Genomic DNA, 15,748 nt, shown 5'->3' on the forward strand with positions numbered 1-15,748 from the left:
TTTTTTTTTTTTTTTTTTTTTTTTTCCTTTTTTTTTTCCTTTTTTTTCTTTTTTTTTCTGTATCTGTTGCTTTAATCTTGTTCTTATTTGATCTGGCTGAAAGCTTTGCCATGCTACTTTTATCACGGTACTTTCTTTTCCATTTTAGTATTACAGTTGTGTGCATCAGTGCAGGTAAGGAGATGACCTGCTGGGCAGGAGCTCTGCAGAGAAAAGCCTGGGGCCCTGGGGGACAGCCAGGTGGTGATGAGCCAGTAGCGTGCCCTTGTGGCCAAGAAGGCCAATGTTATCATGGAGTGCGCTGCACAGAGTGCGGCCAGCAAGTCAAGGGTGGTTATCCTTCCCCTCTGCTCTGCCCTCGTGAGTAGAGATTTAGACTTCTACGTCAGTTCTGGGCTCCCCTGTTCTAAAAAGAGAGGGAGCTCCAGAAAGAGTCCAGTGGAGGGTCACAGAGATGATAAAAGGCCTGGAGATCTCCGGTGTGACGAGAGACTGAGTAACCTGGATCTGCTCAGCCTGGGGAGAAGAAGGCTGAGAGGGGATCTGATAAATGCTTATAAATATCTGAGGGGAGGTGGGAGGCAAATGGATGAGGCCAGGCTCTTCTTGGTGGTGCACAGCAACGGGGCAAGGACTAATGGCTTAAAACTTGAGCACAGGAAGTTCTGTGCTAACATGTGGAAGAACTTATTTATGGTAAGGGGGACAGAGCACTGAACGGGTTGCTCAGAGCGGCTGTAGAATCTCTTTCTATGGAGATATTCAAGAGTTATCCGTATGCTGGTCCGTGCGGCCAATTGTAGGGAGCTGCTTTATGAGGGGGGTTGGACTCCAGGATCTCTTCAGGTCCCTTCCATCTCCTGCGATTCTGTGAGGAGCCTGGGGAGGCGCGCAGTAGGAAATAGCAGCCTGGCATGGCACCAGCTCGGCTCTGGTGTCGTGGTGAATAATTTACGGTGCGGGTTTCTCCTTGGTGACAAGGCTACTTTGTTATCTCGGGGATAAAAAAAAAAAGGCGACAAATAAAAAGCGTTGTTCCGGGGAAGGCAGCGTTGGGGTGAAAAATCAGCCCTGATTCACGCTCTGTTGTCAGAAAGCTCAGCGGTGCGCACCAGCTGGGTGGGATCAGGCTGTTTTAATCCCCTCCCCGCTGCCAGCCTTTATAATCCCCTCGTGCCACCCCTGCCAGCACTCGGGGCTGTGTGGTGGCATGGCCCAGCAGCGTCGTGTTCAGCTTTGCACCCAACGGCCCACCAGCACTGTCTGTGTGCTGGGCACAGAGCTGTCCTTGGACATCCAGGGGTAAGAAACGGGGTGTCCAAAAATCTGCTTTGGGGTTATATTATTTTCTCTTTCCGCCTGTGGGAGTTAAAGCTGGGTTAAGTGAGGAGAGGGTAAAAATAGAGGCAGATGGGTTGAGCTGGGGAAAGGCGATGCTGATGTGTTCGGGTGGGTTTACCAAGGCGATTCATCATCCAAAAGAAAGGGATTGCTTCTGTTGGGATTTTCAGCATCCAAAAGAAAGGGATTGCTCCTGCTCCTGTTGGATTTTCAGTATTGAAAAGTGGGGTATTGCTCCTTCTGCTCCCAGGGGCTTTCAGCACCTGGAATGGGATGGCACCGCTACTCAGTGCTCGGGATGAATGGAAAAGTTTGCAACCTCTGTGGAGAAACAGATTTTGGATGCGAAATCCCAAATCTGGTTGCATTCTCCATCTGGGCTCCAGAACTCTACTCTAGGGGCTGCTGTGCTGTCCCAGCAAGAAATAGAAATATTTCCTTGTGTAGGTGAATACAGAGTTAACCATGGAAACATTGCTTGCTGGGGCGTTCCCTGCAGACATGCGAGTGTTTGGCCACAGCCTGGTTTACAGCAACAAGTTTTGCTTTTTCTTCCATTTTCCTTAAAGCTCCAACTGACTTTAGTTTTGCTTTTTTGGGTTGCCTTGTGCTGCTTCAAACACACCTCTGCCCTGTGGATGTTAGTAGCATCACAGCACCCAGGACTGGGCTTCTCCCCTCCTTGCAGAAGTTCCTGCCCTGGCAATGCCCTCTTGCACTGAGCGCTGCATGCTGCAGCCTGCCCATTCGCCTGCTGGTGCTTCCTCCATCCCCACTCACTTCCCGCACCCGCTGTGGCGTTGCTGTGCTCTGAAGGGGATGCATTTGTTACTGTGGGGTGGAATTTAAATATCTGGGAAGCCTCATGCCATAGGAAAAGACCTCTGGAGTTTTGGTGCAGTTGATTGGTACAGAATTTATTGGACTTGAATAATGTAGAGTTGGGGATGTTTTGCAAGACTTGTTGCACATTGCAGGATTTATTTCACTTTGCAGGACTTATTGCAGTTTCATTTTGTAGAATTTCTTGCTGTTTCCAGGATTTGTTGCAGGATTTGTCACAGTCGAATGCTGCAGGATTTTTTTGAGGTTGAATGTTGCAGGATTTGTTGCAGTTACATAAGACTGGATTCATTACAGTTGAACACTGTAGGATTTCTTGAGGTTGAACGTAGTAGGGCTTACTGCATTTTGTGGGATTCATTACATACTGCAGGATTCATTGCAATTGTACATTGCAGGACTTGCTGCATCACTGCAGTAATGCCCCAACAGCTGTGCTCCCCCAGGTCAGCACCCAAGGATGCCATCGCCTTCCATGCGCAGGGCACGCCAGGCGTGAAAGTCTACGTGGTGCATGAGACACAAAGTGTGAAGCTGCCCTCAAGTGTCACCCGCTGGCCCTTGGCCACTGGCACTGAGGTGCTGCTCACCATGGAGGCAATCAGCAAGGATGTTGGGGATGAGAAGGTGGGTGACAGCAGCCCAGCAGCACCCAGTATCACCTCTGGGTGATACTGAACTCATTGGCTGTGACATCACAGGTCAGGATTTCCTATTTTGGTGAAGCCAGCGGGGTGCCAGTGGGCAGAGCTATGCTGTACCTCACTTGTGTGGGTAAGTGGGAATATTTGGTCCCAAAAAGTGGTGTCTCCATGCCATTTCTCCACTGAGCACCTGTTGTCCCTGCAGAAGTCTCGCTGGATGCTGACACTGGTCGCAGTGGGTCAGTCAGCAGGACGTTGGTGGACAAGGTAGTGCAGTGAAAACAACAATCCCCACCCCTGTAGGTGGCTCCAACAGTGTTCCCAACCCTGCTTTCCTATCCCCAGGCCACGTGGACATGGGGTCCTGATGGGCATGGTGCCATTCTGCTGGTCAACTGTGACCGCGATGACCCCAAAAGCCGGTTGATGGGTGACAGTAGCGAACCCAAAAGCCAGCTTACAGATAATCGTGACACCGTGTGCTCCTACGAAGGTATGGCCAGCTCTTTTCTTGCTGTGTTTCCTCTTTTTGGTGGTTTTCCTCCCCAGTTTGTCCTCACTGTCACCCTAGACCTGAAGGACATGTCACAAATGGTTCTGCGGACCCGTGGACCACGCACCATCTTCACTGGCCATGGCCTCATCCTACACGTGGGTTTCAGTGATGCTGATAAAGTCGGCGTGTTCTACGGAGGCAGTGAGTGTGGGATGACCCCTCTCTAGGCCCCCCTATAAATCATAGAATCCTTAGAGTTGGAAGGGACCTCGGAAGGCCATCTAGTCCAACCCCCTGCAATGAACAGGAACACCACAGTTGGATCACGCTGCCTGCGGCATTACACGTCTTCACCTTGAAAGTCCCCACGGATGGGGCATCAACCACAATGTTAGCTAACCTGCTCCGGTACCTCACTACCCTCACTGGAAAAGACTTTTTCTTTGTATCTAACCTAAATCTACCCTCCCTGAGCTTGAAGCCATTTCCCCTTGTTCTATCACCACATACCCTGCTGAAGAGTCTGTCCCCTTCTTTCCTGTAGCTCCCCTTTAGATACTGAAAGGCTGCTGTCAGGTCACCTCAGACCTTTCTTCAGGCTGAAGAGCCCCTGATCTCTCAGCCTGTCCTCATAGGAGAGGTATTCCACTCCACAGATCATTAATGAGGTGGGCAAAATGAGAGCTGACACCTCCAGAATCCCAAATGCATGCCACGAGGTTGCTTTGTTCCCAGTGGTACAATGGTACACTCAATGATAGAGGTGTGCTCGCTGTGTCCTGATGTGTCATGGTGCAACACCAATCTGCACCTTTTGCGAGGAGCTGAGAAATGGAGGTGGAATGCTGCAGGGTAAGTGCTGCATGGTTGCATGGTGCCGCCTGTGTCCACAGACAGCGTCGCACTGGAAGAATACAAGCACGTGCTGGGGGGTGACAAGCTTGCCTATGCTGTGAAGCCCAGTCAGCACCAGGAAGAAAGCATCTTCTACGTGGAGGGGCTCGCCTTCCCTGACGCTGGCTTTTCAGGGCTGGTTGCATTCCATGTCACACTGCTGGAGAGCCCTGAGAAGGTAATGCCCTGAATAACATAGGTTTTACCTACAGATGGGGGTGAGTGATGTCTCAATTCCACTCCCCCCTTGCAGGGCTTGCTGGAAACGCCCATTTTCACGGACACGGTGGTGTTCCGTGTGGCTCCGTGGATCATGACACCCAACACGTTGGCACCGTTGGAGGTCTTTGTGTGTAGGTGGGTGCCAGGGGGGGTTGGTGGCTGCATCCCTCCGGGCTCCACTGCATCCTTGTGCCTCCCTGTTTTTATTTCCCAGTGTGGAGGACAATGAGGACTTTGTGGCGGCTGTCAGCGCACTGGCTGAGGAAGCCAAGTGCCCAGTGACCATCTGCCCACTGCCCGAAAACCGCAACGACCGTTGGATCCAGGTGAGTGATGTGGGGTTGGGACCCTTTGGCTGTGGCTCCAGGTGAGTGATGTGGGGTTGGGACCCTTTGGCTGTGGCTCCACTGCACTTCCTTTTCCCTCTGCTTTTTTTGCAGGATGAAGTGGAGTTTGGCTATGTGCAAGCACCTCATAAAATGTTCCCAGTGGTCTTCGACTCACCCCGTGACCGGGGCCTGAAGGACTTCCCTGTCAGGAGCATCCTGGTGCCCAACTAAAGCTGCTTGTCCTCCAACCCCTGGTGTTGGGTTTTCTGGTGCTAGCAAGGAGTGCTGTGCACTGTGGCAGTGTGCAAAAGGATAAGGAAAAGAATTAAAATGAATTAAAAAAAAAAATCAGTAGGGATAGGGGTGGGAATAGGAATAGTAGTGGGAGTGGGAATAAGAATGAGAATAGGAGTAAGAAATAGGAGTAGTAATAAGAGAAGGAATGGGAACAGGAATAGGAATGGAAAAAGGAAATAGAAATGAGAATAAAAGTATGAATAGAAGTAAGAACAGGAATAAGAGTAGGAGTAGGATACTACTGAGAATCAGAAAAGGAATAAGAACAAGGCTAAGAAGATGAGCAATCGCCAAGGGCTGCGGTTGAGTGATGGGGCTCAGCAGGTCGGGCTGATGGTTGGATGTGATGATCCTGAAGGTCTATTTCCCAACAGGTGGATTCAGAGAATCATACAATAGGGTAAATTAATTTGTAGGAAGGAGATAAGCCAAATCAGCATGGGCAACAGGAACATCATGCTTCAAGGTTTGGCACTCCCAAGGCTTAATGCCAGCCCTGCTTTCCCCCCAGGGCCCTGATTTTGGCTATGTGGCTCAGGAAACACCAGAGAACACCTCCAGCCTTGACTCCTTCGGCAACCTGGAGGTCAGCCCACCAGTGACGGTGCGCAGCAAGGAGTACCCACTGGGCCGCATCCTCATCGGCAGCAGCTTCCCCAGGTGGGAGGTGGGATTTTGGTGTACACCACACCCAGAGGCCTAGGCTGAGGTCCCCAATCATTGCCCTTAGGTTTGGCGGCCGACGCATGGCCAAAGCAGTACGGAATTTCCTCGCTGCCCAACGGGTGCAGGCGCCTGTGGAGCTCTTCTCAGACTGGCTGCAGGTCGGACATGTTGATGAGTTCCTCAGCTTCATCCCCGCACCTGATCGGAAGGTGGGCAGCTCTTTTATGGGGTGATTTTTACAGGGGGAAACATGGGGTGAGCTCGTATTGCTCTTTCCATTTGTAGGGATTTAGGCTGCTGCTGGCCAGCCCCAGTGCCTGCTACCAGCTGCTCAGGGAGAAGCAGGAGATGGGCTATGGGGAAGCGACAATGTTCCAGGGTAGGGATGCTGTGGTACCTCACACCCCCACACAACTCACTGTCTTCCTGACATGGGGTGAGGCTCCTTGCTCTGTGTTCAGGGCTGCACAGTGTGCCCAAGCCGAGCATCAACGAGATCCTGGGAAATGAAGCGCTGCGCAAGTTCAATGCCTTCGCGCAGGTGAGGTCCTGCTGTACATACTTCCCCCTGTCTCTGTGTCCATCTGTCCACCTCCCCTTCATCTTTCTGTCCCACTGTCTTCCCTCTCCCCTTCTCCCAGTCCCTGTCTCTTTCCCCTCCTCCCTGTCTCCTCATCCCTATTCCTGTTCCCAGCCATCTCCCTATGCCAGCCTAACCCCATTCCCTGTCCTTTTTCTTCCCCCTCCTCCCCATCTCCCTGTCAGTTTCTCAGTCCCTTTTTTCCTGTCTTCGTCTCCCTCTCTGTCTCTGTCCCTGTTGTGTCCTTGTCCTCCCATCTCTGTCCTTCTGTCCCTGTCCTCATCCTCCCATCTTCCTGTCCTGTTCCTCCGCCCCCTTGCCCCCCTGTTCACTTACCCCTCCTTATCCCCCCACTCACCCCCAACCACACTCCCTCCCCACAGAGCTGCATTAGTTGGAACCGGGACATCCTGAAGCGGGAGCTGGGGCTGGCTGAGCAGGACATCATCGACATCCCACAGCTCTTCCAAGCTGATGACCAAGCCAGAGCCATGGCTTATTTCCCTGACATGGTAACAAGCAGCTCAGGGTGAATTTAGGGCTGCATGCTGGCAGCCCTTTGTGCTCTCCTCGTTTGCCACTGGGGTGAGGAAACTACTTCTGGTCCATCTCCAGGTGAACATGCTGGTGCTGGGCAGACACCTGGGCATCCCCAAGCCCTTCGGGCCACTGGTGGATGGGCAGTGCTGCCTGGAGGAGCGGGTGAGAGCACTGCTGCAGCCCCTGGGGCTCTCCTGCACCTTCATCAACGACTTCTTCTCCTACCACAAGCTTGCTGGAGAGGTGCACTGCGGCACCAACGTCCGCCGCAAACCCTTTGCCTTCAAGTGGTGGCGGATGGTGCCCTGAGCCACCCATTTTCCTCCTTTTTTTTTTTTTTTTTTTCCCCCAAATCCCCTTCTCCATCCCTTAAGTGCCTTCTGCAGCCGCCCCCCCCAACTCCCCTTGGAAATAAATGAGGGCTGTGCTTGCTACCAGCCTCCTGCTGAAGTTAAAGGCATCTTTAAGTGGTGTTTAGGGGGGTGATGCAGTGCTCCGCAGCGATGTATATGGAAAAAAGCATCTGCATGTTTAACAATGCAATGCATGCATAAAAATGCACAAAAAACCCACATGCATATGCAGAAAGAGATGCACAAAAAAGATCTATGTCCACAGGCTTGCAAGATGTGTACGTGTGCGTGGGACCATTCATAGTAAAACACGCATGCATTAGAAGAAATGTCCACAGAAAATGTATGTGAGTGCATGTGCTGCTCTACAAAGTGGGGATGCGTGGATGGGAATACGAATGGTAACACTGTACCACAAGTCATGCACACAAACTGCCATGCATGTACTACAGCAGGCAAGCACGCACTGAAAGATGCATGCAGGGACAAAAATATGAAGGCAGAAAGTACCGAACTGCAAAATACACGTACAGAGAGTAAAATACACACATGCACTAGAAAAAGAGGCATGTGCAAATACATGCACGTAAAAACAAAAAGCAAATGTACATGCACAAAATCACGCACAAAAACACATGTATGTATGTACTGCTGCACTTGCACCCTGCTTGCAAAATCAGAGGGGGGGGGGGGGGGAGAGATTATGTCAGCAGCAGGCTGGTGCCCCCTAATGGCTGTGCGTCTGCTTTTAGGGCTACTGGTGCTGAGAGTGCAGTGCATTGGGGTGAAAAAGGAGCACTCCCTTTATTTGTTCATTTTGGTTAGAAGAGAAAACGGGCAGGAATGAAGGAGAGCAGCTCTGCAGCTTGTGACGAAAGTCAGGGCAGCTTTTGCTGACTGCATCGCTGCTCTGTGCCGAACCTGGGGCTGGGGCGTGCATGCAGTAGCTGAGAGTCGTACACAACGGCGTTTATTTAAACATTTACTCCAAGAAATATAAAAAAACATGATGAAGACAACGACAGCACTAACCGGGAACCTGTCGCCTCATCTAAAGGGAACACTGCTCTGAGAGCATCGTGGGTTATTATTTTTCCATGCTTCCAGCCCTCTCCTTTCGCTGGGATGCAATGGGGCACAATGGGCCTGGGGCCCAAATTGCTTTTTTAGGGGTGAAAATGGCTTTTTGCTGTTTTTCCACCCCTGTTCTTACGCTGCAGCATATCGTTGTGCCCATTTGGGGCTGGCAGCTGATGGGGATGATCCTGAAATATTGCAGGTAGAAAAAAGTGGGGATAAGGTTCTAAAAGCCCCATTGGGGTGCTGCACACCCTGACCTCCTCCTGCAGCAAATGTGAATATTGCTCAAAAAAACGGAGTATCTGACATCTCTGCCCTGTTGCTCTTCCCATCCTGGAAGTTTTGACTCTAACACACCAAGATAAACCCCAAAATAAATCCTAACCCCAAAGCAAACATAAAGAACCCTCCCCCCCTTTTTTTTGTAAAATCTTTTTTTTTTTTTTTTTCTCTCCATAAAATACTGCAGAGCTGCCCCCACAGCTGCATGTGGGGAGCAGAAAGGGATAAAAAAAAAATCAAAATAAACCCTAAAAACTAGAAAATAAGGTAATAAAATATCACCCTTGGGTTGTGTGGAGGCAGAGCTGGGCTCTGCATGTAAAGGCACCTCGTTTCTCCAGCACAGTGCACAGCGTCGCCCCAGGAAGGGCTTTTGGCAGATACCAGGCTGAAATAATAATAATAATAAAAATAATAATAATTAATGGGAAAAAAGAAAAAAAAACAAAGAGAAAAAGCTTACACGATGCTTCAGGGCCCGCTCTTCATACCTGAGATCGCCCTGGGATGGGCAGTGGGGGGTTTGGGGAATCCGCAGGTTTGGAGGCATCCAGCTCAAAAAAATGATGCTGGGATGGAGAAGGGAGCACGGGGTTTGTCCCTATGGGTATGAGATAGCACATCTGGTCCCAAATCCCCAGAGGAAAAGGGATGTTGAGGAAGGAGGGTGGGAAACACGCACAACCCTAAAATAATAGCACCCAAAATAGAGGTTATTTGCGAAAAATGCCCCCCCAAATTGCCATGTTGTGGAAAAGGAGGGGTTTACTGGTTGAGTTTTGCTCCAAGCCTACAACCAGAGAAATCTGGTAACAAAGATAATAATAATAAAAAAAAGTTAAATGTCTATGCCTACCCAGGTGAACCCAGCACCCCCCTTTCTGTGCGGAACAGCAATAAAATGAACAGATAAAAAATCCCCTAAACCCAACAACTAAAAAAGCCTGGATGTGCCAAAAGGTCCTGCGAGGGTGGGGATGGGAAATGGAAAAGCCACGGGGAAAGGTCTTGGCCGTGGAAGGGGGGAATCCAACGCTTTGGAAATTGTAGGAGAACAGGCAGCAGAGCCGTGGCTGCGCTCAGATGGTGCGGGGGTTGTACTCCGGCAGCTTGCGCAGCTTCTCCTTCTCGGCATCGCTCTCATCGCGGGCAATCACCAGGGAGTGGGCATAGCCCATGGCCACCTGCAGGGAGTGCGGGGTGAGGCAAAGCATCGCTCCTGCTGCTGCTGGGCCCCCTCCCTTTATACTGGGCTATGCTTGAGAAACATCCCACCGTGGGGGAAAAGCACAGGTAGGAGCACCCCGTGGGATGGGAGAGTCCATGAGCGTGAGCAACAACTCATGGGTGGGAGTATCCCATAGGTAGGGACATCCTGTGGAGGGGAGCATCCTGTAAGTGACAGCATAACACGGGCAGGCACAACAGATGGGTGACAGCATCCCATGGGTGGCACCATCTCTTGGGTGAGAAGAACCGATGGGTGGGAGCATCACGAAGGCAACAGAAATCTGACAGATGACAGCATCTCATGCTGTTAGCATTACAGGGGTAGGCACAACCCACGGGTGACAGTCTCCCATGTATGGCACCATCGCTTCAGTGGAAAGAACCCATGGGTGACAGCAACTCATGGGTGGGAATAATCTGCGGGTAGGAGTGTTGGACAGCTGTCAGCATCCAATGGGTGGAAGCACTGCACGGATGAGAGCATTACACAAATGGGTACAACACAAGGGTGACAGCATGCCACGAGTGACAGCATCCCGTGGGTGGCAGCACTGTACAGGTCCCAATATCACATGGGCAGGAGCAACGCACAGGAGGCACCGACTCATGGGTGGGAGCATTGAGCAGTTGGAAACACTGCACCAGTGGGAGCACCCATGGGTGGGATGAGCTACTGATGGTCCCAGCCACCACTGGGGACACAAAGGTGTGTGGGTCCCTGCCTACCTGCTCCGTGTAGATCCCATCCAAGGTCTTCACCTCTTGGGCAGCCGTTGATGACTTGGGCTTGTGGTCCCCATAGCCCTGAAAGACACAAGCACAACCCCAAAAAACTGTAGTGGGCTGACAAGCAGAGCCCCTGCTCCAGAAGATGAGGGGTAAAACTGTACGGTTTAGAGTGCCATAAATCCTTCTTACCAGCTCTCCAAAGGTGGGAGATGGGCCCCAGCTGATGGTGCTCTCGTCCGCTGCCACAATGATGCTGCTCTTTCTGCAGCACAATGCAAGGTGCTGACTCCAGCACCCTGCACCTGCAACCCCCTTGCACTCCAAAACTAAGAAAAGGGAGATTTTGGGGGGACAACCACTCACCCACAGGCCAGGCTGCGGATCTTCCAGCCGCACAGGTCCTGCACTGCTTTTGGGTACATGGTGGACTCACGGGAGGTGTTGGTGGCACCCCAGAAAAACAAGCCACCTGCAAGTCCCCAGAACACATATTAGGGCTGCTCCTACCTGTGTGGATCTGCTCACATCAACTGAAATTAGGGACGCAGGGTGGCCACCCACCTGTCTCACTGACAGCAAAGGAACACGTGTAGCCAGCGTAGATCTGTGCAGCTCCTCGGCCTGGGAAGTCAAAGAGCTTGACCAAGCGTGGCACCATCTCATCCTTCTGCTCTGCGTGGCCCAGTCGCCCGTAGCCACCAAAGCCCCAGGAGAAAACACGCTTCTGGGAGTCCAGGACAAGCTGTGAACAGGGGGGATGTACAGTGAGTGGGGCTGTGTGCAGCTTTGGTGCAGGCGACATAGCGACTGCACGGACTGCAGAGTACGCCGCAAACCATGAGCACGCTGCAGAAGCTTCATCCTGAAATGCATACTGCACTTATCCTTCAATGCATATTGCTGATCTGTCCTTAGGTAAACACTGCAAGTATATGCTGCAAACTGAAGCAGGGAAAGCTGGCCAAAAGGGACGCCTCTTTTTTTCGCTGCAATAATACATTTGCAAAAAGCAAGGCAACGATAAAAAGCAAAAAGCGAAGGGCTACACTGCTGAGTGCTCACCGTGTGGTTGGCCCCGCATGCCACATCCCGCACCACCACGTTGGGGACGGGCAGGATCTGCCCATCTTTGGTCTTCTCAATGAAGATGGCCACGCGGCGCGGCACCAGCTCGCAGTCGTACTCTATGCGCTGTGCTCGGGCGATGAACTTCCCATCGGAGTTGTGCCCTGCACAAGGACACTGCATCACCAAGAAATCCATTTCCCACTTGCAAAACCCCTTTTGTTTCAGGTTTGCATCCTGGTTTTTGAGTGAGTTGTCTTTTCCGTTTTCTTTCTGGGAGCTGCTACATCAGCTCTGAACCCATTTCACAGCTGGGAAAACTGAGGCAGGGAATGTTTCCTATGCCCCAAACCTTTAAAAAAACATCCCAAAACGTGGCCATACCCAGCTGCCCGTACTCCGGGCACCCAAAGGAGTAGAGGTTTCCTTTGCAGTCCATGATCATGCTGAACTCAGCCCCGCAGGCCATTTTGGTGATGGGCTGCCCATTGTACATGATCTGCAAAAAAGATGAGAAGAAGGCAAAAAGCTGAATTTCTGGGGGGGGGAAGAACACCTCTGGGAGCTCACCCCCATTCTCATTTTTCTTGGTCATAAGCTCCCCTAAAGCATTGGGTTTTCACCCTAAAATGGAACAAGAGACTTGGAAGGGGACAGCCAAAAATCCTACAGAATTTGTACGCAGTTGTTTTTTCCTAATGATATCACTTTCATGCTGCATTTTGTCTGCTCCATTTCAAAGCAGCTTCAACAGGGACGTCCTTACATGCTAAAGGGGAACACCCCAACATCCTAATGGGGTTTGCATTCTGCGAGTGCATTTTTCAGTGAAAAAATACAAATATGCTGCTTTTCACCTCAACAAAAAAAATGGACAAGCATAGAACAGAGCGGATTTACCTGTGTGGGGCTTGGAACAGCATCTGTTTGGTTCCCAAGACCAAGCTGCCCCATTTTGTTCTCCCCGAAAGCATACACGGAGCCACTCTCTGCCAACCAAAAATAGGGAAAAGCCATGAAACCAGGGCAAAACCCAGCAGTTCTAGGGCATTTTGTTGAGGTTTCCCCCCACCTGTGAGAGCCAGCGTGTGGTTCCGGCCGCATGCTGCCAGCACGATGGCCTCACTGCCCAGCACCTCAATGAGCTTGGGGGCTTCCACACGCTTCGTGTCCCCGTGGCCCAGCTGCCCCTTCTCATTACGACCTGTGGGAATCGTTAGGGGTTAGGCCACACTGCAGGGTTTTGCATGTTTTTCTGAGAGGCGCTTTGGTGCTTTGCTCACCCCAGCTCCACAGCTTGCCCTCGGCAGTGATGAGGAGGCTGTGAGCCGCGCATGGTCCCGAAACCACACTCCGCACCTGAATACCTGAGAGACACCCATACCTGTGTGGCCCCCATAAATTCTGGCCCAGGTTTCGATATGCAGCTGGTGGGAAAAAAACAAACAACACAAGAATACAAAAAGGATGCACAGCATGAAATGTTTTGGTGTTGTTGCTGTTGTGTTGCTTGATGTCTGGCAATGCAAATGCAGTGCATTTTGCTCACCTTGCTGCTTAGGCACTTCTTTGCGGCCAATCAGGTCCCAGTTGGTGGCCCCAAAGATCAGGAGCTGTCCTCTGCACTTGGAGCCCTCGAGTTTCTGCAAGGGGCAGGGAGGATTTGTCAGATCTGCAGCAATGTCAGCCACGCGGAGATTTTTTGCATGCAGGGTGGATATAGGGTTGCATCCAAGCTTGCGACCAAATTGCATTTCTGAGCCAAACTGATGGGGACAAGGGGGATTTTTTCCAATTTTGCATTAAAACTCCCAGTGTACACTGCATGCAAGCACTGCATCCCAAAAGGGAGACGCATACAAAACACTCCCATTTCTTCAGCTCCTCCTCCATGCAGATGGGTCTGAAACTGAGGGGGTTGCTCTTTGCAGGATGGAGCACGGATGTGCACCTCCTCCAGTTCTGGCTAATTGTTAATTATGGCTTTTCCCCCATCAAAAGGACGATGCTTTGGAGAGGAAAGGCATGTGCAGCACCAACTGCCTGCAAAAGGCAGGGAGCAAAATGTTAATCAGTACAAAAACAACAACAAAGAATAACACAACGAAAAAGCCAAACCCAAAACGAGTCAGAAAAGAGGGAAAAAAGGAACTGAATGCTTGTGTGTTGTGCATGCGCACTTCTTGCTGTTGCACTGAGTTAAAAATTCTCCAAATGGGTCAACGTGGAAAAAAACGACCCAAAAGCTACGGTTGGGCTTCCCCTTCAATGAGGGCAAAAGGAGGGGCCTTGAAGTGCTGAAATAAAGGGGGACTCACAGCCTTCACAATGGGAGAACACCTTAGGGGTGCTTTGGGGCAACTGGGGATGCGAACAGGATGCAAGTTTTGGCTCGGGGGGCAAGCTGGGAGCACGAGGGGCTGCAGTAAAAGGTGGGCAAATCTATGTTTGCAATGAAGGGGTGAGTTGGGGGGGAGGTTTGTGATAGGATGCAATAAAAGGGGGCTAAGGGGGTCCAGTGGAGGGCAGTAGAGGTGTCATGGGAGGTATAAGGATGAGGTCCAAAGGGTGCAATGAGGGAGTGCATGAAGGGGAGAACTGAAGGACCACTGAGAGTAAAGTGAGAGGGCCCATGGGGGAGTCCAGCAGGGGTGCCAAAGGGAGTTGCTATGAGGAGGTGCAAAGTAGGGGTAAATCAGCGGGGTGCAAAGGGGGGTGCAAAGCTGGGGCGGATTAAAGGGATTGCAATGCATGCATCAGGGGACATGATGGGGGTTGCAGAGGTGCAAAGCAGGGGCGAATCACAGGGACGCAAAGGGAAGAAAGGGGAGTGCATTCGGGGGTGCCAAGGGTTCAAAGGAGATGGGTGCATCGGGGTGCAGAGCAGGGCTGCAGGGGGTGCAATGGCAGGAGCAGAAGGCGGGGTTAACAGAGGGCTGCGTTAAGGGGGTGCACGGGGCTGCAGAGGGGCCCACGGGCAGCGCAGCTCACGATGCGCTCCTTGCTGTGCTCGGGCTCGCAGATGACCACCGCCTGTCCCCGCGCCGCGCCGCCGGGCCCCGGGCCGAGAGCCGAACCCGAGCCGGGCGCTGCGGGCCGGCCGGGCCTCCTCCCTCCTCCTCCTCCTGGGCTGCCGTCCCGCGGCCTCCGCTCTCGGGGCGCCTCCTCGTCGCTGCTACCGCCGCTGCTGCCGCCGCCTCCTCCGCCGTTACGAGGCCTCCGCCTCCCTCCCGCCGCCCCGGGTCTCCTCCTGCCCGGGCCGGGCTCCCACGGCGGCCCCGCCGCCTTCCTCCGGGGCATGGCGCCTGCGAGGGGCGGCCCCGACACCGAGGAGAGCCGTCAGGCCCGACCCCGCGCGGAGCCTCCCCGTCACGCCGCCACGGCGCTGCGCGGCCCGGGGGGGACCCCCCCCCCCCCCCCCCCCCCCCCACCGCCATCACAGCGCCCCGCTGAGGGGAGAGCGCCCCCACGGCGCGGGGGGTTCGCGGTCCGTAGGAGGACGCGGAGGGGAGGGGGGGTCTCTCCTCACAGATGGGATGAGGAGGGGGGATGATGGAGAGGGATACAGAAGTGACTGGGCACAGGGAGGTGGTAAAATGAAGGGGAGGGTTAGGAAGGGGGAGCAAAAAAGGGGATCGGGGAGCGGAAAAGATCTGCAAAGGGCCACTTCTAAAGGGGGGGGTCGCAAAAGTGGAGGTTGGAGCGATAAAATGGAGGGGGTACAAACGGGGTGATTGTGAAAAAGGAGGGGGGGGTATTATAGGGCTGGGGGGGCTCTGAAAAGGGATGGGGTTCCTAAAAGGTGAATGGAAAGGGGGCGAGGGGGTGCTACAAAAGGGAGAGTGTAAAAGGGGTGGCAGAATGGGGGGTGGGTGAAAAGGGGGTACAAAAGGTGGTGGGAAAGAGGAGTGGGGGGTGGGGACAGAGGGTGCTGCTGGGTGTTTCTTGCAGGGGGCTGCAAAAGAGTAGAAAACGGTGATTTGAAAGGGGGGGGTCATCAAATGGGGACTTGTAAAGAAGGCATGCAAGAGATGATGTGCAAGGAGAGGGTAGAATTGGGGAGGTTATAAAGAGGGGGGGTGCAAAGGAACGATGTGCAAATGGGATTGGGGTTGAAACGAGGGTTACAAAAGGGCGATCGGGGAGTGCTGCGGGCA

The 15,748-nt window shown here is 52.6% G+C and overlaps 2 protein-coding genes across 5 annotated transcripts; one reads left to right on the forward strand and one right to left on the reverse strand.

Annotated features, from left to right (window-relative positions):
• Positions 1–1,123: 1,123 nt before the first annotated feature.
• Positions 1,124–7,302, forward strand: LOC122167178 (protein-arginine deiminase type-1-like). 3 transcript variants are annotated; one of them, XM_042831581.1, is made up of 16 exons: positions 1,124–1,302; positions 2,583–2,811; positions 2,886–2,958; positions 3,034–3,095; positions 3,174–3,321; positions 3,400–3,525; positions 4,218–4,396; positions 4,472–4,575; positions 4,655–4,766; positions 4,881–4,988; positions 5,578–5,726; positions 5,797–5,941; positions 6,018–6,111; positions 6,194–6,273; positions 6,696–6,824; positions 6,928–7,302. In XM_042831581.1, the coding sequence occupies exons 1-16, from the start codon at positions 1,211–1,213 to the stop codon at positions 7,159–7,161; spliced, it is 2,064 nt and encodes a 687-aa protein (XP_042687515.1). In that variant the 5' UTR covers positions 1,124–1,210; the 3' UTR covers positions 7,162–7,302. The 3 variants fall into 3 exon arrangements, with proteins under 3 accessions (XP_042687515.1, XP_042687517.1, XP_042687516.1); XM_042831583.1 differs by having other exon boundaries at positions 5,797–5,890; XM_042831582.1 differs by having other exon boundaries at positions 2,631–2,811.
• An 851-nt stretch (positions 7,303–8,153) lies between these two features.
• On the reverse strand, positions 8,154–14,896 carry RCC2 (regulator of chromosome condensation 2). 2 transcript variants are annotated; one of them, XR_006171002.1, is made up of 13 exons: positions 14,583–14,896; positions 13,141–13,234; positions 12,875–13,018; positions 12,664–12,795; positions 12,492–12,580; positions 11,976–12,090; positions 11,589–11,755; positions 11,088–11,268; positions 10,890–10,995; positions 10,716–10,788; positions 10,524–10,601; positions 9,059–9,751; positions 8,154–8,955 (listed from the first exon to the last, which is right to left on the reverse strand). XR_006171002.1 is itself a non-coding variant. In XM_042831767.1 (12 exons), exons 1-12 carry the CDS (start codon positions 14,889–14,891, stop codon positions 9,647–9,649), a joined length of 1,593 nt encoding a protein of 530 aa, XP_042687701.1. In that variant the 5' UTR covers positions 14,892–14,896; the 3' UTR covers positions 8,154–9,646. The 2 variants fall into 2 exon arrangements, 1 of the variants encoding a protein (XP_042687701.1); XM_042831767.1 differs by having other exon boundaries at positions 8,154–9,751.
• Between the last annotated feature and the right edge of the window lie 852 nt (positions 14,897–15,748).

The sequence above is a fragment of the Centrocercus urophasianus genome, unplaced genomic scaffold, assembly GCF_019232065.1.
Source record: "Centrocercus urophasianus isolate 14NV4802_14NV808 unplaced genomic scaffold, USGS_Curo_1.0 seq_36, whole genome shotgun sequence".
Taxonomy (NCBI): Eukaryota; Metazoa; Chordata; class Aves; order Galliformes; family Phasianidae; genus Centrocercus; species Centrocercus urophasianus.